A 25,314-nucleotide genomic window follows, 5' to 3' on the forward strand; every position below is an offset into this window, starting at 1 on the left:
ATTTACTGTTCTTTCCATCAGTTGTCTTTGCACGGGCAGTCAAGTTCCTCATCCCTCAAATGCTCTCTTTCCTTACCTCTTCCTCTAGACATCCCTGGTTCTTTCAAGTTTCAGCTCAAGTACCACCTTCTGCAGGAGCCCCTTCCTCATCTTCCCCAGTTGCTCCTCCCAAGTTATCTTGATTTTCTCTTTTTCTGGGGGGGAGGTACAGCAAGGTAATAGGAATTAAATGACTTGCCCAGGGTCACAAAGCTAACAGAGCCCAAATTTTAACTCAGGTCCTCCTGACTTCAGAGCCACTGCTCTACACACCATGCCACCCAGCTGCCTCTATCTTGTGTCTAGTCATTTGCCTGTTGTTAGGGAGGGGAGATCCATTTTTGCCTTTTTTTTTTTGTATCTTCAGCACCTGACACTGTGCCTGGCACATCATGCTGTTGTTGTTCAGCCCTTTGTGACTCCTTATGACCCCATTTGGGGTTTTCTTGGCAAAGATACTGGAGCAGTTTGCCATTTCCTTCTCCGGGTCATTTTACTGATGAGGAAACTGAGGCAAGCAGGGTGAAGGGACTTGCCCAGGATCACCCAGCTAGCAAGCATCTGAGGCTGGATTCGAACGCAGGAAGAGGAGTCTTTCAGACTCCAAGTCGCTTCACCATCTAGCTGCCCGGACACACAATGGGAGCTTAGGAAATTGATTAATTGAATCAATAAATGAATCAGTTGATTTGTAGAGAGCTTTAAGATTCGCAGAGCACTGTCCATGCTGTTAGCTCATCTGATTTTCTCAGCAACTCTGGGAGGTGGCAGCTCGTATTACTCCCATTTTACAGAGAAAACAACGGAGGCCCGGAGGGGTTAGACGAGCTGTCGTGGGTCAGCCAGCTAGGGAGTGTGAGCCCTCGTGGCTTCAGAGAAGAAACAGTCTCTGCCTTCAAGGGGCTTCCTTTTTAACCAGGGATCTAGGTTTACAAGTCCATAAATAGAAACTCTACAAAGTAGTCTTGCAAAGAAGAGGGGGGGGAGGAGCCTTTCCTGGTTCTTTTGGGAGTTCCCTCGCGTTCTTCATGGAAGAGTCCACTAGCCCGGTTTCCCCCCTTCCGTTCCTCCTCCAATGGAATGTGCCGGCTTCCCGGCGGCGGAAGGAAGGCGGGAGGTAGATATTCCAGGTGACATTAATCGCTCCCCGATCGCCGAGGCCGGGGAGGAAGCCCTGGCGATCCAGGGGCGTGACTGAGGGATTGACCGTGCCTGGAGTCTGCGTTCCGGGCGTGCTCGCGGAGGGTTTTGCGCCTGCGCGGTGCTCGTAGGTCCCTTTCTGGCTCCTCGATCGCCATGGCGCCCGTGGTTAGTATCGCGCTCCGTGCGCGGCCTTCCCTGCGGGTTCGCCCCGCGCTCCTTCCTGGGCTCGGGGGGCTCCGGTCCGACCCGAGCCCGGGCCGGGTGAGGGGTGGGGAGGGGGATCGGGGCAGGGCCTAGCCGCCGCGGCCGCCTCTTCTTCCGCCTCGGCCGGGCCCGGCTGCTGCACGTTGCTCGAGGAGGAGGCCGAGGCCGGGGCCTGGCGCCCCAAGGGGCTCGGGGCGGCCTTGGGGGCCGCTGCCCGGGGGCACCGCCTCGGGTCCGGCCCCACGGGGCCCCGCCGGAGCTGGGGCTGCCCGCTCCCTACGCCAGGCTTCCTGTCCCGGGTGTGGCCTGAGGGCCGCGCCGGCCGGCCGGCCTTAGCCTCCGCTCCCTGGGCCTTAGTTTACTTCTTCGAAAGCCGGGGGACGGTGAGCTGGGGGTCACGGCCTGGCACCGCCGCCCCTGCGCCCTCTGGACGGGTTCTGGGGCTGGATTTGGGGTCCGAGGTTCCCACCAGCCCCCGGGGCGGGTCGCCGAACTTGTCCGAGCCTCAGTTTCCGTCTCTGTAAAATGGGGATGATGACTGCCCCGATGGTGGCGGTCGTGTCTCGGGATGGAATGAAGTTGTGCGGCCTGGAAAGCACGTGAAGCCTCGAGCTTCTGTCGTTCCTGGACTCGAAGCTCGTGTGGCTTCTGCTCTCACTTATTAAGGGGTTTACCACTTGGCCCTTCCTTTATGACTCCCAAGTGAACCCTGGTGTGGCTAGAGAACCAGCCTGGAAGAGCTGGGTTCAGGTCTCGACTCGTGACCCCAAGCGAGACTCCTGGACTCGGGACTGAGCTGCAGCCCCACCTGCCATGTCTGGTGGGATTTCCCCAGCCTTTCCCCATCCCTTCTGGCTGCTCTGTGGTACCACCTTCCTCCTTTCCCGTTACTCTGCACCATAACCAGAATTCCTCCTTCAGACTTGGGGGATGCTTTGTGGTGTGTCCCTGGGAACACTGCCTTGCCTTTGCCATACTTATGTTTTAACCTGTAAACTTCCTGAGGGCAGGGGCTGTGTTTGGGTCAGTTTTGTATCTCCCAGAGCCCATCACGGATTTGATGAGCCAGTGCACATGCGTGGTCCCTTTTCTTTGGAAGCCATAGTGATTGGAGGGGACTTAAGTTTCTTGTTGGTAGGGTCTCTAGTACTTTAATACTCTCAGACTAGAGTAGTAAGACCCAACTGTTTTTTGATTGGAAATTTTAAAAGAAAATCATCAGTTTTGTGATGACTGCAGCAGTGAAGAGTTGATAGGTACCAGACTTGTCCTCTGAAGCCATGGGCTCTAGTCTTTGCCTCTGTCACTTAATAGTCATGTGACAGGCAGGGCACTCACCCTCTCCTATCCTGTTTTTCCTCTGCAGATCCAATGGGGATTTGGAATAGGCTCCTTTGAGTTCTTTATAACATTTGGGTGTTCTAGAAGAGCATCTGTAAGCACTATGATGACTAAGTGTCATTGAGGAACGGCCTAATTTTGTGGAGAGTGTTATCCTCTGCCCTAACCTGATCTGTAAAAGGGAGGTAATAACACCACCTAGGGTTGGAGTGAAGATCACATGACATGATCATTGTGAAGCCCTTCCTATAGTCCCTGGCACAAAGTAATCGCTGTATAAATATTAGCTATCATCACTGTAGGGAGCCTAGGGAAAGAATGTTTTCCTTAGTCTTTCAGCCTTGCTAAGTTTCTACTTCAAATGTTTTTTGTTGAGTAATTGGAGTGTGTGTTTTTTTTTGGGGGGGGAATACTATTATTGGTTGCTTAGGGGACTCCTGATTAAAGATTAACCCCCTTTAAAAGGTAAAATGTCTTTAAGAAGGTTATTGGAGATAAAAATATAAAAATCTACTTCTCAGTTGCAAAATTGGTCAGTCCCTACTATGTGCTACTCACTGGAGATTTAAAGATACAAAAGGGATAGGCCCTGCCCTTTAGAGGTTATAGCCAAGTGGGAGTGATGAGTGGGGTGACAGAACCAGGTAGACATCAACAATATACACATTAGGAAATTATTACATATAGGAGGAAGTTAAACAGTGACCAGATTCAAAGAGGGAGAGATCTCTCAGTTCATGGAATGTGGGAATACAGTAGCAGGTTGCTGCAATCTCAGAACTCCATCACCAAGGTAGGAGGAGGAGCAGCCACAGTCATGAGGTCTCAGAAATAGCACTTTCCCACAACTCAGTATCCAAAGTATACATGGTAAAATTAAGTTCAAGAATGGGTTCTTAGGGATGGCTAGGGGGTGCGGTGAATAGAGTACTGGCCCTGGAGTCAGGAGGACCTGAGTTCAAATCCAGCCTCAGACACTTAATACTAGCCATGTGACCTTGGACAAGTCACTTAACCCCAATTGCCTTACCCTCCCCCCCTCCAAAAACAAAGGAAAAATTAAAAAAAAAAAGAATGGGTTCTTAACTCAGGCACATAACTCCCTCAGCTTCTTGGTAAGAAATAACCATCCTCTTTTGCAGAACTTGAGATCGGAGGAACCAGTTACTGCTTCACTACCTTCAGTTTGGGGGATTTTGTTTTTGCTTTTGAGTTTGTATTTTTTTTTATATTTGCAAATGTATTTTGGTTTTAGCCACTCACAGACAGTATTTGTTTTTCTGTAGAAGAAATCTGTGATGAAGGGCGGCAAAAAAAAGAAGCAAGTCCTCAAATTTACCCTGGATTGTACCCATCCTGTGGAAGATGGGATTATGGATGCAGCTAATTTCGTAAGTTATATTCCCAAAGCTGTTCATTCCTTAACTATAATAAACTCTTTGCCTTAGTATGTAAGTATAGGTGTGAGTTGCATTCTGGAAATGACTTAAGAAGCAACAAGTATCTTAATGACTAAACAAATTTTTTTTTTTTTAAGATGGGAAGCAAGGTGTTTCAGTAGCTAATTTCTGGATTTGGGTTTTCTGGAGGTGATGATTTTGAGGCTTATCATAGGGTTAGCATCTCAGGTGTGGAGACAAAGTGATTAGACTGCCAGGCTGGGAGTCAGGAAGACTCATCTTCCTGATGGATCTGGCCTCAGACACTAGCTGTGTGACCCTGGGCAAGACACTTAACCCTGTTTACCTCAGTTTCTTCATCTATAACATGAGATAGAGAAGGAAATGGCATGCCACTCCAGGATCTTTGCCAAGAAAACCCCACTTGGGGTCAGACATGACTGAAAAACAACCGAACAATGACATGGAGATGCTCTGAGCTAGCCTTTGGAAAGTTCACTGTTTTTGTTGATTTGTCTTTAGCTTTTGGATGCATTTTGGCATCTTCTGAATCAAAGTACCATTATCATCTTTGGTGTAAAGTGTTTTTGAGCTAGCTTCTTTCAGGTACTAATTTATTGCCTCTCTGCTTTGCTGTTTTCCCCATGGAAACCTAGGCAAATGAAATCCATGCAGAAATTAATCCACTTGGGCTTTGTGAGGCTGCCGGTCAGTTCCTTGGTGTCTCTTTGCTTTCAGCACCTGCTGGTGAGGAGAGCTCATGCATATACTGTATGGAGAAGATTTCCCAATATCATCTTCTTCCCCCTACCCCCCATGTCCTTTTTTATCCTTGCCTCACCAGATAATCTCAGGGAAGTCAACTAGTGTTGAAATCAAAACTATTAGAACAAAAGTATTTGTAAAAAAAAAAAAATCCCAATCCTTAACTGTAGGTTTACCTATTTTAAAATAGTGCTTTATAGAACACAGTTGACATAGTTCCTTGTACTTTGTAGAAGGTCTGAGTCTATAACCCATTTCATCTAACCCGTACCACAACAAAAATCTCTACACTGTCCAGACAAGTGGGCATCCAGTCTAATTTGGAGACTTAACAGTGAGGGAAGTAGAGGTACAGTGTGAAGGAACATTGGGTTTGGCCTTCGATGCTTGGATTTAAACCCTCACTCTCCTGGTTATCACTTCTGTAACCTTGGGCAAGTCACTAGTTTCTAGGGTAGGGGTGGGGAACCTGCGACCTTGAGGCCACATTTGGTCCTCCTAAGTCCTCAGTACGACCCTTCCAACTTGTCAGCTGTCAAATGGGGATCCAGCTAGAAGGATTAAGAATCCTTTCACTTCTGAATATTTGACCTGTTTCAACATGAACTTTATAGACAGCCCATTCCATTTTTAGGCGTAATTGTTAGCATTTTCTCTTTTCTCCAGCTGAAATCTGCCTTGTCTGCTGCCCTCTTCCTTACCCCTCTGTCCTCCTACCACCCCATCACATCATACACAGTTGCCTGGTTGTGCCTTCTGGGATCATGAAGAACAAGCAGAGATTCCTTTTTCCAGGTCCAATTTCAGCTAGTCCTCACTGCTTCTGCATGGCAGTGCTTGAATTTTTCCCTGGTGAATTCTGTCATACTCCACTGAGGCAGTGCTCTGTCTGCCCTTCTCTCCCCATCCTTCTGTGTTCTCAGCAGAAGGCCTTGCCTTCCTGCTTTAATGAGGAAATGGAGGCTGACCCTCATAAGTATGCTTTTTCCTTTCTTGTTCCTCAAAAGCTCTCCTTGCCTTTCCCTGATTTTTTTTCTCTAGTCTCTGATGAAATGTTCTTTTCCCCTTGTTAAGATCAACCCTTTCACTTGTACTTCTGATCCTTTCCCCAAGTCATTCATTCTTTTTCTTATTTTTCATCTTTATCCCTTGGCTTTTTCCTTTCTCCAGATATAACCTGGTCTTCTCCATACTTGAGAAGACTTTACTTCACTTGGCCAGATTCCTATGAAGGCAAGTGTGTACTCCTTGCCTCCATTTCCTTACCTTCTCTGGTATGCCTTCCCATTCCATCACTTGATGAAAACTGCTTTCTCTAATAACCTTTTCTCAATTTACTTGACACAGCTGTAGTTTTTGTCACTGTTGACCATTTTCTTTGCCCTGGACTTTTGTGATGCTGTTGTCTGTACCTTGGCTTTCCTATGGGTCTGACCCATCCTCAGTTTCCTTTGCTATATTATTATCTTTCTGGACATCTCTTCCCCTGCCCCTCCCATTGTCTTTCTGTGCTCTCAGTGAGCACATTAGCTTCCTCATATTCAGTAATTACACTATACAGATGATTTCCAAATCTATACTTCTAGCCTAACTTTTTTCCTACACTCTGGTCTTGAAATACTAACTACCTGTTGCACAAGTTCACCTGTAGAGAGATTGACTGTCGATAACTCAAAATCAATGTATCTAAAACAAGATAAATTTCTTCCTAAACCCATCCTCCATCCACCTGATTTTTCTGTTTCTGTCTAAAGTACCATTCTTCAAATGACCTCAGGTTTGCAACATCAGAATCATCCTAAACTCTTCCTTCATCCTTTGTCCCCCTTCCCTATTCTTAGCTCTCATCCTATCAACTGACAGGCTTCCAACATTTCCCAAATCTGTCCTTTCTCTGCTCCCACAGGTTAGTTCAGGGTGTCATCTCACTTGCCTAGATTATTGTATTGGCCACGTGTTTGGTATCTCTTGTCTTCGGCCTCTTCACTGCTGCAAGCCATCTTTTACACAAATACCCACTGGATTTTCCTGTAACAGACCTGACCTGTTCCTTCCTGTCTTCTCATCCCCCCCCCCCCAATCTGAAAAGCCCATGGACTTGTTGCCTCTAGGAAAAAAGCCATGAACTCCTCAGCTTTTCAGCCCACCTACCATCTTTCTAGATTTATTTTCTGTCACTTCTTTTTACACACAGACATTCTATTCAGATTGGCTTGTCATCTGTTCCATTTACACAGTACTCCATCTCTGACCCCCATATTTTTGTACAGGCTGCCTCCATTCCTGGAATGCACTCTCCCACCAGCTGGGAGGCTCAGTGGACAGAGTACTGGGCCTGGAGTCAGAATGATTGTGATTCATTTCCAGCCTCAGACATTTATTAACTGTCTTGTTATTATTTTATTAATTGTGTGACCCTGGGCAAGTCACTTAACCTCTGCCTGCCTCTCTTTCTTTGTCTGTATGATGGGGATACACCTGCCTTCCAGGGTTGTTGTGAGGATCAAATGAGGTTTAGCACTGTGCCCGGCATGTAGTGGGTGCTTAATATTGCTTGTTTTCTTCCTTCCCTCCCTCCCTTCCTTCTTTACCTCTGCCTCAGGCAATCCCTAGCTTTCTTTAAAGTGCAAATTCAGGTGCTGTTTCCTATCCGAGGTCTTTCCTGATTCCTCCTCCCCCTCCCAGTTGTTAATATTTTCTCCCTCTTACTTTGCATTACTTTATATGTACTTGGTATCTATTTACTTGTGTGCATGTTGTTGTGATAGTAATGGCAATTAAAGATTCCCCTGTATTGGCTTGGTTTTCAAACTGATTGAATTAAAACCCAGAGCTTGTTAATCCCACCTGTGGGATGAACTTGTTGATGTGAAAAGAAAGTCCTGAACTGGGAGGAGCTGGTGACGTAGATTTGGAGAGACCAGGGAGAGGCAGAAGGACTTTTTTGGAAGCAGCACCTCGTGGAGAGAGAGAGACTAAGAGAATTGCTGGTGGCCGCTTTGAATTGCCCTGGACTTTTGAAACCTGCCCCCTGAGCTGCCAAGGACTGAGGAGACATGGCTGTTTTGCTGGTACTTTGTCTGTCTGTTTTGATGTTATTTTGCCAGATTTGTCCACTGGTGAAAGACTGTCCTGTTGTTGAAGAAGTCCTGGAACCTGGCTTTTGGTTAAGAAGCCCTGAGACTGTCCTGCAGACAGAGAGTGAATACTGTCCACTGGTGAAGGACAGTGCTGTTGTTGCAGGGGTCTGGGAACCTTTCTGTTGGTTCAGAAGCCCTGAAGAAGGATTTTCTTGTTGTATGTTTACAGAAATCCTGGGAGAGGGTTTTGCTAACGTTTTCAGGGGTTCTAGGACTGTTCTACAGAGGATGAATTAATGAAGGGACTGGCAATTTATCTTGTGGCCTTGCTAAGCCTTGTCTCCCCAGGAACTAAGATTGCTGAGAACTTGCCTCGTGTCAAGATGAAGAAAAGACCTCCATTTGGGTATTAAGTGCTGTGCTTGGACTTGTTGTAACTCTGGGGTAGATTCAATTGTGATCCAGGGGTGGGGAACTTTTGACCTTTTTGTGCTCTGTGATTGACAAATGAAGGTACTTTACTTATGTTTGGAAACTAATCTCCATTTGAGAAGAGGGGCTTTGTGGTGGACTAAATGAAGGTATAGCCTAGGGGTGGAGAAGTATTTAGACCAGGGACTTTGTAACTGATTGAATGAATGGAAGGTCCTTGGAGATTATTTAATCACGCTTAGTAAATGCTGTATTTTGAATGATGTCATGTTTTGATCTTCTCTGTTCTTGGTTGGTCACTGAATAAAATGGAGAGCGCCTATGCTGGTATTCTGAACCTTGGGAAGTTGCCTTTCCTTGGCATGACATTACAGTTGTCTTGCTGTCTTCCCTCTTGGTGGAGATGCTGGGGAGAAGCATTGCAGACACGCTGATGTGTGCTATGCTGCTTGGACTGCATCTGTCCTGAGCATCCGTTAGTGTATTGTTGACCACTAACCCTGCCTCTGATTCCTGCTGAAGCCCCACAGTTTTTTTCAGATGAATGATAGACACAGTCATGCTTAGCCTTTCTTTCATTTGTGAGTTGATTTTTAAAATCCCAGTGTCTGCCATTGCCTGCTACCTAGCAGGCCTTTTGGCCTGTTGAGCTCTTAATGGTGCATTCCCTTCTGTCATCTCTTATGTTTAACTGAACCCTTCAGCTGCATGTCATTTGGAAATGTGAGGAGCATCATTTAAGTCATTGATAAAAAATGATGTCATATCCCCAAGATATTCCTAGACACTAGACAGCCATATAGATATCAAACTCTTAATGACCATCTTTGTTCCAGGCCTTCGGCCAGTACTTGTACCGTGCTTTAACCTTCATCTTTCCACAAGTATGTGAAGGTAACACAAGGGACTTTTTCAGATACTTTCCTGAAATCGGTCATTCTCTCTCTTTCAGTCTAGTAAGAGGAGCATTGGCATGACCTGCTCCTGATGAAACTAGCTGCTCTTCCTGGTGATGTTTCAGGATCTGACCCGGAATTAATGATACTTTGCAGGGTTCAGTCTTGCTCTTATTTTTTGGTAATTAGAACAATGTTTGCTTTTTCTCTACCTGATGGTGGTTTGGAAATCACATCCTCTCTAATTTCCTAGGCTGGAGGTTGAATTTTAGGTGACTTAAACTTGTAGTATGACTGATGTGATTTTTTTTCCTATCTCTTTATTTGTGTAATCAACTTTGCTAACTATTTTTGTTCTGACTTTTCTCTTTGGCAGAGAAAATAGAAACTAAACAAAAGCTGAGCACACCTTTCTTGTCTCCATTCTATCCATCTTTGCCTGTGGTTCCGTCTCTCTTTGATTCACCCTCCATAGTTTATAAAACAAAATGATCCTTTTTGTTGGCATGTGGGCCTTAACATACCAGGACCATCTTTCCTTGGCAACCATAGTAGCTCATTTTTACTCAGAATTCTGATGCTCTTCCTGGAGGACCTGATCATCGATTCATCTGCTTCCTTCAGCATTTGGGATTCATCTGTGTCCTTTCCTTGCTTTCTGGTCCTCATGTCATTTAAGTGATAGCTTGTGCACCCACAGCATTCTCGGCCACTCCCTTCTCTGGGATTGGAGTTATTGCTCTATAAAATAAAAAAGAATTCGTAAAGCACTGGGTGGACTTTAAAGGGCTATCTTAAAGCTGCCTAGTATTATTTGAACTGCTGATGTTCGTTTTTGAACATCATTACCCTATTGCTTCCACCCACATTACCTTCTCAGCACAGTTTTAATTCTGGTGTTCCCAGCCCTCTTGTGTGGCCTTACTGCTTTGCTTGAGCTCCATCCCGTTACCTTCCATTAGGGTGCTTCGCAGTTTCCAGCCAGCCTAGTGCTTCTTTGGCTCTTGCTGCTAAGTGGCTCGTTCTTCGCTTGCCCTCATTTTAGCATCAGTGCTGTTCTAATGCAATGCCCTCAACACCTCATGTATCCTGTACTGTATCGTTTTGTCTGTGTTGCCTTGTAAAGGATGACAGCTTTTCTTTGTTGTCATGAAAGATCACTCCTTCCCTTTCTTCTACTTCATGGATCTGTGATGGTTGTCTTGCTGTGAGTTTTCCTCCCAGACCAGCACAGTAGATCATGGCCCCAGGCTCAGGATGCACGAACCTCTTCAATTTTCTTATCAGGAAAAAAAAAAAGGGCAATTTCTTATCAGGGCCTTTCTTAGACAACTGAAGTACAGTGCGTGGACACCAGTTCTGTGCCCACTGAATGTAGATGAAAGCTGATGGCACAGTTTGCAGGTTAGATTGTAATTGCAGATCTCCGTGTCATGAGTGGCCCTCATCAGTGGCCTGGTGGTGCTTCCCTTCTGATTTCTCTGTGTCCTTCCTCTCCCCTACCTCCTAGGAGGGGGAATCCTAAGGACGTAGCAAGAGTAATCTCAGTACCATTGGTTGTGTTATTTTAGCTACAGATTATACCAGAAGTTCTAAGTTCAGTTTTTTTTGTAAATGTGCCTTTATGGCCATAATTGTTCTACTTTTTGGGTCCTAGCACTTCATCTGATTACTGATAGTCATTTATTTTGGAAAAGCCAGGGGCATCCCAGTTCCCTTATGGATATGTTTTCCTTGCATTTGGAATCCAGAGAAAGAACTGAAATAGTAGGTCCTGGGGTGAGCCTGCTGTGTGGCCAGGCGCCCTCCTCAAGCCCTCTCTTCTTTTGACAGGAACAGTTTTTACAAGAGCGAATCAAAGTGAATGGAAAGGCCGGCAACCTCGGGGGCGGAGTTGTGACCATTGAGAGAAGTAAGAGCAAGATCACCGTGACGTCAGAAGTGCCTTTTTCTAAAAGGTGAGAGGGTGAGGGAGGGGCACCTGGCAGCGGGCTGCGCAAGGGGCGGGAGCTGAAGTGCTGGGGCCAGAGGACATCCCCTGCCTTGGACTTGCAGCTCCCCCATGAGCGCTTCATCTCCGAAGTGCAGTTTTTCACCTGTCAGATTAGCTACTGCACCTGGGTGCCCACCTCGCTGGGTCTGTGAAGGCACACATAAATAGTGACTTCTAAACAAAGGGAGCTGCACCGCAGTTTGTAAGGGAGACTTGGTAAACACACGTGGTCTCCTGGAGAGCTAGCAGGTGGCCTTCTTAGCACTTTCGTTGGAAAGGAAACCTTTCCCCAAAGTGTTTCTGGGCAAATTGAAGTGGTTTAGGATTCATCTTTAATCCTTAAACTGAATCTCAGTGATAATAAATTTGCCCTGAGTCTAATCATATGAAGCTGGTGTTCATTGAGAGCCTTAAGGGGACTAGCACAGCAGAGTTTTAAAATGTATCTTTACGTTTGATGCCTCCTGAAATATGTCTGTCTCCCGGATGAAAGGAACATTTGTTTTTTGCTGTTTCAGGGGCACCAGTTACTTGGTTACATTGGGTTGATATTTTCTTTCTGAATGCTAAGTAGGAAGGTCTTCAGTTTTCTTTTCATCTCCAGCTTTGTCAGGCTAACGGCTTTCCTTTTCACTCAAATAAAGTCAGCCACCCACCTGGATTCAGGGACTCCCCTGTGTTTGTTCTGAAAGAACAGTACATAGAAACACAGGCCGAGGAAACCGCAGGGCTTTTCGTCCCTGTCGCCTGCTTCTTCTCAGTGAGCTGTGCAGAAGTTCTTCCAGAATGGTGGATCTGCAGAGTATCGCTCTTCAGTGCCCTTAGAGTGTCATGGAGAGAGTCTGGAGACTTCCCTCAGTCCTTCAATGTGTAATGCCCTGCCTTAGATCTCAGCTGATTCCTCCTCCGTTTTAAGCTCATCTCAGCTTGTTTCTGTCCGTAGTGGAGAGGGAGGGGAAAGTCATTAATAGCCACTTCCACATGCTCTTGGTCTTTTCTGGCATCTTTTTTTTCTTAGTAACCATCTCAGTTTCTTGAAAGATCTTTTCTGTTTTCTAGCCCTTTTATTATTATTATTCCTTCCTTTCCTCCCCCTGTTAGAGGACAGGAAGAGCCTTGCCAGTATATAGAAGGTAGCAGCAAGAGGATTTGGAGCAGTGAAATACAGTCCCCTGGAGCTAAGACAACTGTGTGACTGTTCATTGTTTCCAATCAGGAACTTAATTGGGTGATAGAGTAACATTTCACAGAGTTTTTGTTTTTCTTAGCTGGGTGGTTGATTTTCTTTTTCACCTTCTTCTAAATAATCCTTTATTCCAGTGACCTTTGGGGACTTAACACAAATTGAAGGAGCTGTCATCAAACAATGGGGGACAGAGTCATAGCATAAGGCTAAGGACCCGAGTCCTGTCATAAGATAACTCATTAAAATGACCGCAGAGCCTTTTTGCATTGTAATGGTTAAGACCTTGAAAGCCAGTTACTACCTTTAAAGAGACTTAACTTAAAAGGCAAGATAAACACCAGGGATATGCAGAGTGATAGTGACTTATTTGGCCACTGGTGGAACAAAAACTAATTGAAACTCCCAAATAAATTTAACTCCCAAAAGATAGGAGTATCATGCCAGGGTTCTGGCCTTCAGAGAGGATCCGAATGTGATTGTTTAGGAAATGTAAGATTGAGAGTAAGGGCGAGGAGCTGCATCACTTGGAGCTCTTTGGAAAAGAGGGCTATATATAAATTAAAGACATTAACATTGGGTACTCGCCCATTAACTTGAGATTGTGACATCTCCCAGCAGTCTCTGAGAGCCATATCATAGCTACTCCCTGTGAGAGGGCCCCTTTGTGTCTATTTAGTCTCATATCTGTTGGTAATTGAACTACTGGTACTCTCGTTGAGGACTCCTGATGCTGCAGTCTGGTTTGGCCCCTTACTTGGGCCTTCAGACTGTCTGCTTTCCACGAAGGGCAGGGCAGATGTCAAGACTTAGACCTGGCTGTTGGCCTAGGTGGTGAGTGTGGTGATGAAGGGGAGCCCTCGACTGCCTCTTGTGTGACCTGCTGTGTGGCAGCCTAGTCACTGAACATCCTCTCTCTGCAGGTATTTGAAGTACCTGACAAAGAAATACTTAAAGAAGAACAATCTTCGCGATTGGCTTCGGGTGGTGGCCAATAGCAAGGAGAGTTACGAATTACGGTACTTCCAGATCAACCAGGACGAAGAGGAGGAAGAGGAGGAGGATTAAACCCTCTTGGGTCTGGAAACGTTTTGTATATGATCTTGAATAAAACTTGAACCAAAGTGGTGGCTATCCTTGTCTTTCTGCACTGTGGATTGTACAGGATACTGGAAACAATTGGAAAGGGCTTTGGTTGGGCTGCTGTGCACTCATCAACACTGAGCTGCTTCTGCTTGGGGATTTCAGTTTGGAATGTAACAGTGCCAAATTGGAAGTGAAAAAAAAAAGTCATTTTAAGGGACCTGATGCTAATTCTGACTGCTTTAAACAGGTCGACAAGGGCCTTCTGCTTAGAAGAAGGCCGTCAGAGATTTGAGCCCTTCCACTTAGTAACTTTGGAGGAAAGTGTTCCCTCAATTAGTAAGTCTTGTCTCTTTCCTCAAGGAAATTGGTATACAATTGATACAAGTCTGGGGGCTCTTAGTTCATTAAAAAAACCAACAGCAACTGATTTCCCTTTGAAGCCCTTTAAATCAGATTGGAAAATGTTACTTGAATAAAAGTACTTACAAAAAACTTCCTGGGGCATTTGGCTGAATTCCCTGTTTCTAATGCAAAATTAGATCTGGACAGGAAGCTGCTTTGAATAGCCCTTTTCCTATCCAAAGTAAAAGACAGTCCATTATCTTGAATGACAATCTGTCCTGCAGAATTGGGCATGGGGTGTGACAAAAGTATGATTTAAATGGAGTAAGTCTGTACAAGGATATATTAGTCAATAGCCATTGTTGAAAAAAAAAATATATTATTTTTGCTGTGCAGCTGCAGACAGTGGTCTCCAGCAGGGGGAGCCAGAGATAAGGAACAGGCCTGTTTACCAAGCTATAAAGGTGGTCTACAAATGGGGACTGTTGGCCAAAAAGAAAGACTCCATGTCTATAGAATGTGGGAAACAGAGAAATGTTATTGGGAAGTGATTCCTACCAGGCTGGTTCCAGAATAAAAGTTGCCTAACAAATAACCCTGCAAATCAGCAAACTTGAGGTAATAGGATAAAGGCTATGTTCCTGGGGAGGAGACTGAGATAACCCGTCTATTTAGGTTTTCAGTTTGCCACGTAAAATTAGAAATGGGGAGGGATATAATTAAAGCTCTAGTGATATTTGCAATGGGAGGCTGAAGAGCCACTTTGAAATTGACTTTAAGAAGCATTTTTCAAGTTTTTTGGGGAATAATTCTGGAGCTGTCTCTAGTTTACAATTAAGGGTGCTTGCATGTGTAACACTCCCAATGCCTGCAGCCAATTTCCCTGGCTCATCAGGGTGGTTGGAGGTGGTGGGCCAGTGGCCAGGAATCAGCTTAGACCAACTTTAGAATAGACCCACCTGGGAGGTGTCCAACTTTAGCTCTTACTTGTGGGTTGAGGTAATCATGTGAGAGCTTGCTATTTGGACTTGAGGAAAATGCCTGGACAGATCCCATTGCTATGTAAACAAATGTCCCCGAAGAATTGTTTCTGTAGCCCTCCTCTTACCTTAATAGAAGGATTTTCCCAATTTAGGAAGTCATGGGGTCATTCTTTAGAGTGGCACAATGATTATATATGGCTTTGCCATACTTATTAAATTGTATTAAATGTTAGAATTGAGGTGTGAGAATATAGCCTTTTCCAGTGAACATCTGTCTACTTAAAGAAAACACTGTCTGCAGACATTTCTAGTGGGGTTGTAAAAAACATTCTGGGTTGGAAATTGGCAACCAAGAATTTTTAAATTAAAGCTCATCCCAGATTTTTAACCTGTATAAGACTTAAGTTCATTGATTTTTTAAAAAGATGCTTTTTTAAGCTCTTGTAATGAGGCGTTTGATCATATTTTATATTAAAGTGGCTAATGTGGCTATGGTTCTTGTGCAAGGACTATTTTTTAAGACCTGACTGCATTTTTTTGTTTGTTTGTTTTTTTTTTTTTGCATTACAGTCATTTCCCAGTATAATTGGAACCAATTCTATCTTACAATTTGTGCATTACTCCGTACTGGGATATGGAGTTGGAGAACTGAGGTTCAAGAGCCTGGTACTGTTTACTGCTTATGTGATTTTGGGCAAGACATTTGACCTCTCTGTGATCTCAGAGGTTATATCCTCATCACTTCATTTTAAAGATGAAGAAACAGCCAGAGAAGTCATAACTTGCCTAAGGTTACACAGCCAGTAAGGAGCAAATCTCAGTCCAGAGTGATCCTCCAGTAACTGCTATGTGAGAGAGTTGGGTTTGGGCCCTTGGAGGGGTCCTGCTGAGGAGGGGTGTGTTTCATCCTGATCAAAATTGGTCATTACAATTCATCTTGAATTTAGCTGCCTTTTTAGTGTCATTTAAACTTCCTTTGATGCCTTTTGCTTTCCTCCCAGTCATTTCCCCCAGGTGTCGCTTCCTATTGAGCCCTTCCTTGTAACAAGGTTGAAACAGACACAGTGAGAAAATCGGCTTTCCACTAGGTGGAGGGAAGGGGTGATATCAGTTCTTCAGTACATAGATTGGTTTGTTTTTTGCAATGTATTTTTTGTTTTCAGTATTTTTGTAGTCCTTGTTGATGTTCTCATTTCTGCTTCTCTATTCATAACAAGTCTTCCCATGTTTTAAATTCCTTCTATTGGTAATTTCTTGTGGCACTCCAATGTTATGTAATGTTCACATGACAGCTTGTTCAGTTCCCCAGTTGATAGGTACCTGCTCTTCAGATTTTTTGCTACAGCAGAAATTACAATTCTGAATACTTTGGTGCCTGTGGGACTCTTCCCCTTTGGCTCTGATTCCTGGGGAGATGCCCAGTAGCAGGATCGCTGGGTCAGTGGGTAGGGATAGCTTAGTGACTTTACTTAACTGATTATGTATTGGTCTCTACAGCAACTGAAATCCAATCCCCAGGAGTTATCCAAATATTTCCTATTCAAGTGAGTATGTGATAACTTACATCTTTTCTGAAAGTGACATTTGTCCATCGTGATTCACAGTGCCTGCCATGTGTTAAACATTTCCTTTCTCATGGTTGTAGGGCTGGTGCTAACACAGTAATTCCAGATAGTGCTTTTCGTTTACTTTCTCTTCAGTATCTGGGTTTTCTATAACCACTTGAACATGAACTTACTGGGTCTCCGAGCAGAGAGTCTGGAGACTGCTGCTAGCACTAATTTGCAGTGTTCTCTGTGGGACACCTCTGCCTATGAGAATGAGAATCTGAATTGTGATTTTTGGCTGCTAAAGCTGAACTTTGGACCACTGAGTTTTTGGAGATGCTGCCCTCCCTACCTAGCTGGCTGGTGGATGATCCTGCTAGGTTTGAAATACATAGAAGCGTTATATTGCATGAACCCATGATTTAAAATGTTCAGTGTAATCAGAGTTGACTGTAGAATACTTCATTAGCTCTGGACGTCACAAGCATTGGACATCACTTGAGTGAGAATAGTGCTAGTGCTCCAAAATGCTGATGTCCACCCAGGAATTTTTAAAGATTAATGTTTATTCTCAGCCTTTGAAGTTATTTTCCTGAGTATTCCTTTTTAGGTATCAAATGAAAGGGTTGTTTTCCCCCCTGTTGGTATTAAATAGCATCATGATAATTCTAAAGAAAAAGCTTACACATATCAAAACATATCCTCCCATGTCACAGAATTTACCAAGATCCCTTTCAAAGCCAGAAGTTCTTCTTAATGCCCATTACTGGGATTATTACCTGTGTAAGGTAGAGGGCCAGAGTTGTACCTGCCAGAGGACTCAGTACAGATTTGTGCTTATTTGTGTAATCAGTGAACAAAGTAGAAAAAAAAGTGATCAGCAAATGAAAATAATACCTATTTACAGAGAGACTTAGAGTCACCTCACTAATGTTGCCTTGTGAGTCTTAGTGGCCTTAGTGGTTCATTTTGAGTCAAAGCTGCTGGAATCTCGGGCCACTTTAGGAAGCGGAATATCTCAGATAAAGGGGGTGATAGCCCTGGTCTGCCCTCTGCTTTGGCCACATCTAGAGTATTCAGCTCTGGGCCTCCTGCTTGAATAAAGACATTTGCAAACCTCATAGCATGTGGGGTGGGGTGAGGAGGGTGGCTTAGGGACTTTGAAACCATGCTAGATAGGGACGCTTAAAGGGATTTGGACTGTTTATCTTGGAGAAGTCTTTGAATGCCAGTCAGGCGGAGGAGGGCCTTGGGAGGAGTCCTCCTGCTTCTTAATCCCAGGAAGCTGGAGGAAGTAGATGTAAGGTTGCAAGGGAGCTCTTGCTCAGGCTTCCATCCTGAGGTCTCTTTCAACTTGACATGTGATTTTGTGGGCTTTTTTCCCCCCTTGGTTTATTTTCTTTACTGAAAGTAAGAGATACTAGAGAACTGTCATCCTGGCCCACTTGTTAGTTGACTTAAAAAACCCTTGGAATTTTGGCTTATTCAGTGACCACATAAGGAACCCTTACCTAGTAATACTTGTTCTAAGCCCTGATGGCTACACAAAGGAGAGAAAGTCCATCTCACCCTCTCCTCTTAACTTTGGCTCCTACTGGTTGGGTTGAGTGGTTGGGGGATTCAGGGCTACCCTACATAACTGGTAGAGGGTGAACACAGCTAGGGATTGGGAAACGAGTTCTATGTCTCACTGTTCCTTTGTGATTCTTGGGTATGCCGCCTAAATAACTCGTATCTCAGTTTCCTTATCTGTCTATCAGGTAGAATTGAGGTGCTAGGCAGTGTGCTAAGTGTGTTACAAATATCTCATTTTATATCCTCACCACAGTGCAAGGTAGGTGATATTATTTATTCCCTTTTACAGTTGAGGAAATGGCAGCATATAGAGATGAAGTGACTTGCCCCGAGGTCACAGAGCTAGGAAGTGCCTGAGGGCAGATAGGATCTAGGTTCACATCTAGGGGGCCACTTTCCTTTGTGAGTTTGATCCTTATCTTCTCCAGGCCTTATTTTCTTCACCTTTAAAATGGAGTGTGTGTGGAGGGGAGCATAGATATCCTCTAAGAATCCCTTCCAGCTGCAGAGCTTTGATACTGTGATGTGCCAGCCATAGAAGATTAGAGCTGGAGACCTTAGCCATCTTCCCCTCTCCACCACCTGACAGGAGGGGACTGGAGGTTGTAGCCCATGGTGCTGTAGCTGTATAATGACAGCCACGTGCTTTCAAGGCAAGTAGTGTCATTCTATAGCCCCATGCTGTCATTGTTTTCTGTTGTCCCAGTAGGCTTGAGAATTGGCCTGCCTTGTGGGCCTACCAGCTGTGTTAACTGCCCTCATGTGGCATCTTAGCTCTAGGAAAGACTGAACATGCCCTTTGGAGGATTGGGAAAAATTGCTGTATCTAACCAGTATTTTCACATTGAAAACCCTGAATGGAAGAAAAGGCTTTGGTTTTTAGGGCTTAGATTTGTGGGCAGTGATTATTTCATTGTCCTTGATGGGCTTAGCCCATAGAGCCATCAAAGTGATTAACTGGATGAGAGGGAATTCTGTGTGGACATTAGGGCTGGCCCAGGAATGTGGGGTTTGTGTCCCAGAGATATAATGCAAGGCAAAAGCCATTAGTGATCAAGTGAGAGTTTTTTTTGAGGGGGGAAGGCAAGGCAGTTGGGGTTAAGTGACTTGCCCAAGGTCACACGGCTAGTAAGTGTGTCACCTGAGGCTGGATTTGAATTCATGTTCTCCTGACTCCAGGGCTGGTGCTCTATTCACAGTACCACCTAGCTGCTCCCTTCAGTGAGAGTTTTTAAAAAAGTAAATGTTAGGGGTGGCCAGGTGGCTCAGTGAGTAAGAGCATCAGCCCCAGTGTCCAGATGATCTGGGGATCCAATCCTGGCTCAGATACTTAGCACCACACCCAGAAATAACTGGCTGTGTAGCCTTGAGCAAGTTACTTAACCCCAATTGCTTAAAAAAAAGATTAGATTATGGTGGGGCCACCAGGTAGCCCGGCTCCAGTGTCAGGATGACCTGGGGATCAAATCCCAGGCTCAGACACTTAGCACCCACCCAGAAACACCTGGCCGTCTAACCTTGAGCGAGTTACTTAACCCCGATTGTTTATTAAAAAAAAAAAGTAAATGTTTTTCTAGATTGCCACTACTTCCCTACCCTGACAAAAATAACCCTGTGCTTAATGGACAATGGACTTAATGTTGGTCTGTGCTTTATCCAAACTCCCCACCCTGCCAGATCTGATGACCCGTGCCTTGTCCTGCACCCCTGGTTGCCTGTTTCTCTGCTGAGAGGATCTATCCTCACTTGCCTCTTTCCCCCCATACTACCAGGGCCTCCCTTTCAGAAGGTCTCCACTTCTGCAATTCTACTGTGAACTCTTCACAAGTGGGGATTGTTTCTGTATTTCTCTGTATCCCTAGTACTTGCCTAACAGCGCCTGGCACATTATTAATCCTTGTTCATTGCCTTGTTGACTTGCTTGAGTCGTGATTGTTCATTGCATTGATCAACCTTCCAGTGTCTTCTGTTTCCTTTACATTAATGTGATCATTGTATGAGCTCTTCTCTTAATCCTTCCTGCTTTACTCTTTAGTCACTTCGTGCAAGTCTTCTCAGTTTTCTTTGAATTCTTATTTGTCATGTCAAAATGTTAGCTTTTTTTTTGTCATTCCCCAATTAGTGGACTCTTCTTTCCAAGAAGCTTTAATCAGATACATACTACATGCAAAGTACTGTGCTAGGCATTGAGGATACAGAAACAAAATGAAAAGCTTCCCCTGCTCTTTTAAAAACAGTGAACTATGAGTGAACCCATGGAAAGAGGCTTCAGCGTACCAGAACAAGCAGAAAACTACCTCACCTTACCCCTGAACTCCTGGCTCTGGGACGCTTGGCCAATCACTTGGCTCAGTCAGTCAGCAATTTATTAATCACCTACTGTGGCAGGTACGCTAAGTGCAGACATTTCAAAGAAATGCAGAAGCTGGGAAAACAGACAAGGTGAGAAAAATTGTCCCGTCCCCTCCCTCAAGGGGCTTACAGTCTAATTGGGAAGACAGCGGGCAAACATCCATGTAGCCCCCTGATCTGCAGTTTTGCAGCTCTGTCAAACAAGGAATTAGCTTTCTCCTAGCACAGCCTATTCCTGAGGCTTTGAAGCTTCAGCAGCTGTTTGTGATCACTTCCTTTGTACACCATCTCTTTAGTGATACATTCTAGAATTGGCCAGGAATTGAAGGCAACCTCCTGGGCCTGGAACTCTCTTCTCTTTCCTTTTTTTTTTAATCAGGACATTTCCCCCTTTCCCCATGAAAACATATCTCCTATTCTCCACAGTCCAAGACTCTCATTTTAAAAATTAAGAAATTGAAACCCAGAGAAATTAAGTCTGTTGCTTATGGCCATGTAGCAAGTTAGAGCCAGAGCTGGGATGGGGGCCCCAGCCTTGACTACATCTAATGTCCTTGCCACTTCACAAGGATGGACTGTAAACTTGAGGGCAGAGATGGGATGAGGTTTCATCTTGTTTCTAGTGCCTCCTGCTGCTAGTACATATTTGATATTTAATGGTGTTTGTTGACTTGAATTGCTGTGTCAATTTTGATAAAGGTTCATGGTAGCTTGTATGGAAATCAGGATGTTAATTGAGGGCCTTCAGTTTCCAAGTCTTGATTGTATTACAGCAGCATCATCTGCCCCCTTCTTTCCACTCACACGGCTCCTGTTAAGGTCCCCATCATGTCTTTCCTGAACTATTGTAATAGCCTTTCTTTTCTTTTCTTTTTTTTTGAGGCAATAGGGGTTAAGTGACTTGCCCAGGGCCACACAGCTGTTCAATAATCTGAGGTCCTATTTGAACTGGGGTCCTCCTGACTCCAGGGTGCTTTAGACACTACCCACTTAGCTGCCCTCTCTGTTGGTCCCTGTGCTTCCCTCTTTCCCTCCACATAGCTGCCAATTTGATGTTTGTTAAGCATGGATCTGACCAAGTTGCATTCCTTTTTATCAAAACTCTTTAGTGGCTCCCTATTTGCACGTACAGTAGACTGCTCAGCCCAGTATTTTAAGGCCCTCTACTCACTCATACTCTGCTCCTGTCTAGGTGGCCTGCTGGCAGCTCCCCTACACCATATTCCACTTCCCACTTCTGTGGGAAGGCCCCACCCCAGGTCGTCAATGGACTTGCTACTGATGTTCTCCCTAGTTTCCTTCAAAGTCCAGTTTATGTGTCACCGTTTACAGCAGGCCTTTTTCTGGTACGAGGGGAAAAACCCTGACTTTGGAATCAGAGGCTGTAGGTTCAGACCTTCCCTTTGACAACCTTGTGTCTTGGACACAAGCCTTAGTTTCTTCCTCTGTGAAAGGAGAGAAATGGCCCATGAGGTCCCTTGTAGATCTGTGATCATGCTCCAAATTGTCCTCTTGGTAAACTTTCGTTTGCATATTAAACACTTCTCTCTAGTAAAATGTTAAGTTTCTTGAGGGTGGGAGCTTTTTTGTGTTTTTGTCTTTGTATGTCCAGCACTTAGGGACATATTAGGTGCTTAATAATTGTCTCTTGAATTAAACTGCTACCCAGGCTGGTAAAGGTAGGTATTGAATGTCAGTAGTGAATGAGACAAGAAAGCTCAGAAAAGCAATGTTTCCCCAAAGTGAGATATGGTACCCCCAGTTCCTTTCAATTCAACTTACATTAGTTGTTAAACATCGATTATATGCTGGATTAGTGGCAGATGCAAAGTTTAGATAAGACAGAGTCCCTTCTGGGGTATGTAAATGCCCAAAGACAGATGGTGCTGTTGTGTTTGGGGTGGGTGTTTTTTAGAGATTGTATGGGGGAAAAGTGTGTATTCCTGGTGGTGGTGAGAAGCCTTGAGTACATTTGCTGGATGCAGTGTTATTTGGGGGTTGGTGGTGACTGTTAATGGTGAATCACTCAGGAGGAGACTCCCCCCCTCCCCAGATGTAAGGCAAGAAAGTGGGACTTGGAAATAGACATTAATGATATCTTGCTGGGGAAAAAAAAGTGTGAGCTGATGATGCTAGGTTCCCCTTGGCTAGGCGCTCAGTGGAAGCAAATGGATGGGATGTTTTCTTCCTAGGAACCTTAAATAAGGAGGAGCCAATTGGTTTGTTTCCTAGAAAGCCCCGGAGACCGTCACCTTCTTGGCTCTTTTCAGTCTGCCTTCTCTGAGGCTTGGAGGTATTCACTCCAGCGACTTAAATATCTCCATCTGCAGCACGATTTAAAAAAAGATGGGCCTGGAGGTAACTGGAGATGCGCGGCTACACTGTGGTCCAGGCACAGGCTGGCCAGCAAGCAGGCTTAGCTTCCCTATGCCCTACTGCTTGTGTGAGCAAGGAGGACCTTTTATCTGTGGCTGGCTGGCAATTAATTTGAACGTGGCATGGGAAGGATGACTCTCTGGCCGATTTCTTTACCTCCCTGGTGAGTTACCGGCCCTCAAGCCACCGCCTGACTATAATGACAGACAGAGCACTCTCAATTTTCTTGCTAAGAAAGGTCAGCCCAAGTCAGCGCTGCCGGTCTGAGACCCCCCACCCCCGGGGGGGGGGGCAGTTTCTAGATTCGCCCCTCCCCAAATCCCCGGAGGAACTCTGGTAAGATTCTCCAACCCTGATTTAAAGTGATCCGAGGGGGACGAAATCTTCCGTCGGATAGGTTAAGTGCCCTGCTGGCCACAGAGTAAGCACTCAGACCTTTGATTGATTGATCCTGGAAGGTAAACATTTGTTTTCCCCTGTGGGTGCATAGTATCAGGATGCTGTTGGCTTGCACCGAGCGGGGTGGAAATGCTGTCCAAGGTGCTTGCTTGTTCATGACCCTCCCGGAATGCGGGTAGGTCACCGGGCTATCCTTTCAATTCTGCCCTCTCCGTAAGGGCCAGATGTCAGCACTTCTGCCCAGCCCAACCCGGGGGTGCTATACAAGTTGGAAGTCTTGCTCCTTGCACATGGCTTCCGAAACTCTGCTAGCAAATCAGAGAAGCTCCAAGTCCTCGCAGGGAGCTCTCTTCATTATCAGGGCTCAGTTGTGACAGCTTTTGCTTTTTTTTTTTTCCTCCCCAGCTCCGGAGTGGGAATTTGGCCGCCTCTTTGCCTTTCTTAATAGTTCGTGGCTGGTTGCTGGAGCTCTTACCCTCCGGTTTTCTCCGAGACTCAGCATCTAGATGAAGGCCAAGGGGTGGCTGTCCAAACAATTTGGGCCTGAGTTTAAAATACAGGTCAACGGCTGTCTCCCAAGGGTATTACTGAAAACAACCTAGCTTAAAGCAAGAGTAGGTAAAAGGGGTAATGGAAGAAAGTTAGGGAAGGAGGGCCAAGGGCTGGAAGGGAACTTGGGGACTCTGTCCTGCACGGCTGAGGAGGGGGCAGCCAGCACAGCAGCCCCCTGGTGGGGCCATGACGTTTCACGGCTAGGTACAGGAGCAGATATTTCCTTTCTGTCCCCAGGGTCCAGAGAGTTAGGTGGGCTGAAGGATAGTGGTACCAGTGCCCAGGACACGAAGGTGTCTCTGTGTGTGCGCATTTAGAGATGTGTGTGAGGGGGCAGGACTGGGGTTGTGGGGGCACTGGGGAGGTGTGTTCTACTTACTGTGGGAGGAAAGCGGAGAAGACCGTCATAGCTCCAATGAGGCTTATTTCCAGGTTATTCTTCTCACCTAGAACTCGTGGGACCAGCCCCCTACATCTCCTGTCTTTCTTGGGGTGGGAGCTGGCGCATCCTGCTCCCCGAAACCTCCACCTCCACTGCTCGAGGCCAGCTCACCCCGACCACACTATTAAGAGAAGTCTAGACGGCAGTCCCCCGACAGGGCCCCTTGGGTTCCCTGCCCGCTTCGTTTCCCTCTCCGTGGCCTTAGAGGGGCGCTTCGCCGTCTGGCTGGTGGCTCCCCAAGCGTCTGAGGCCACCACGGGACTGCATGCTGGGCCTCGAGATGCCCCTCCACTCAGTCCCGGGTTTTGATAGCTTTCTTGGGCGAGACCCCCTCCATCCCACCCCAGCGTCCCGGGCCCTTTCAAGACTAGTCCCCCCAAGTTGGTCCCGGGTGCGAACTCCTGGCGCTGCCGGAACGATGGGATGCGGTTGCCACGGCAACCAGACTGGACGTCACAATCCGGGCATGTGTGCCCCCACCCCCCCACCCGGCCCCCCCGCCGTGCCGCCGGCGCTGCCGCCGCCGCCGCCTCCCTCCCTCTGCCGGCGGGCGGCTGCGGGACTCAGGCTGGGCTGCGGGGCGCGGGTGGGCGGAGCGCTCCGGAGTGGCCGAGCCAAGGCGCTCGTGGGGCTTTTCGGGGAGCGTAGCTAGGCGGGCGGGAGAAGCAGGGGGTCGGGGTCCAGGACTGAGATTTGGGGGGGCGGGGGGGGCACGGGTAGCCGCCATCTTCTCGCCAAGCCGGCCTCGCCCGCCGCGCCCGTAGCTTCGGCAGCGCACGGGTTAAGCCTGGCACCGCGCCCCGCGGGGGGGGGGCTCCCATCTCCTCTCCCCTCCCCTCCCCCCCGTGCCGGGCATGCGGGGCCCGCTGGGCACAGAGGAGGAGCCGCCGCAGCTGCCCGAGGAGGAGGAAGAGGAGATGGAGAACGACGAGGACATGTCAGGTGAGGAGGGAGCGCCCGAGGTGCCCGGGCACCGGGCACAGGGATGGTGAGCGGGAGGAGGAGGACGCTGGGCACGGGCCCTGGGGCAGAGGCAGCGCTTGAGACCCGCTCGAGGGAGGAGGGAGGAGAGGAAGGGTAGCTGCACGGACTGGGCAGGGCAGGAGAGGAATCTGCGCCAGGTTGTCATCCGGGGAGGGGGCTGTTGCAGAAGGATCAGGGCCACGGCTAGGGAGGGGGGCAAA

The 25,314-nt window shown here is 46.4% G+C and overlaps 2 protein-coding genes and 1 long non-coding RNA gene across 3 annotated transcripts in view; 2 read left to right on the forward strand and 1 right to left on the reverse strand.

Moving 5' to 3' along the window:
• The first annotated feature begins 1,190 nt into the window (after window positions 1-1,190).
• Window positions 1,191-13,600, forward strand: RPL22 (ribosomal protein L22). The gene is made up of 4 exons (XM_069078504.1): window positions 1,191-1,347; window positions 4,014-4,118; window positions 11,134-11,258; window positions 13,400-13,600. Exons 1-4 carry the CDS (start codon window positions 1,336-1,338, stop codon window positions 13,542-13,544), a joined length of 387 nt encoding a protein of 128 aa, XP_068934605.1. The 5' UTR covers window positions 1,191-1,335; the 3' UTR covers window positions 13,545-13,600.
• A 502-nt stretch (window positions 13,601-14,102) lies between these two features.
• LOC138154056 (uncharacterized) lies at window positions 14,103-15,320 on the reverse strand. The gene is made up of 2 exons (XR_011166543.1): window positions 15,191-15,320; window positions 14,103-14,300 (listed from the first exon to the last, which is right to left on the reverse strand). It is a non-coding gene; the product is annotated as an uncharacterized lncRNA (long non-coding RNA).
• Window positions 15,321-24,856: 9,536 nt separating this feature from the next.
• The window catches only part of CHD5 (chromodomain helicase DNA binding protein 5), a 159,031-nt gene continuing 158,573 nt past the window's right edge, over window positions 24,857-25,314 (forward strand). Inside the window, exon 1 of the mRNA XM_069079557.1 lies at window positions 24,857-25,072. Within this exon, the coding sequence (XP_068935658.1) occupies window positions 24,985-25,072 (88 nt within the window). The 5' untranslated portion in view covers window positions 24,857-24,984. The remainder of the gene's footprint in view (window positions 25,073-25,314) is intronic.

Source organism: Petaurus breviceps, unplaced genomic scaffold (assembly GCF_028583685.1).
Source record: "Petaurus breviceps papuanus isolate PSGF00001 unplaced genomic scaffold, PetGlider_PUasm1.0 91041, whole genome shotgun sequence".
NCBI lineage: Eukaryota > Metazoa > Chordata > Mammalia > Diprotodontia > Petauridae > Petaurus > Petaurus breviceps.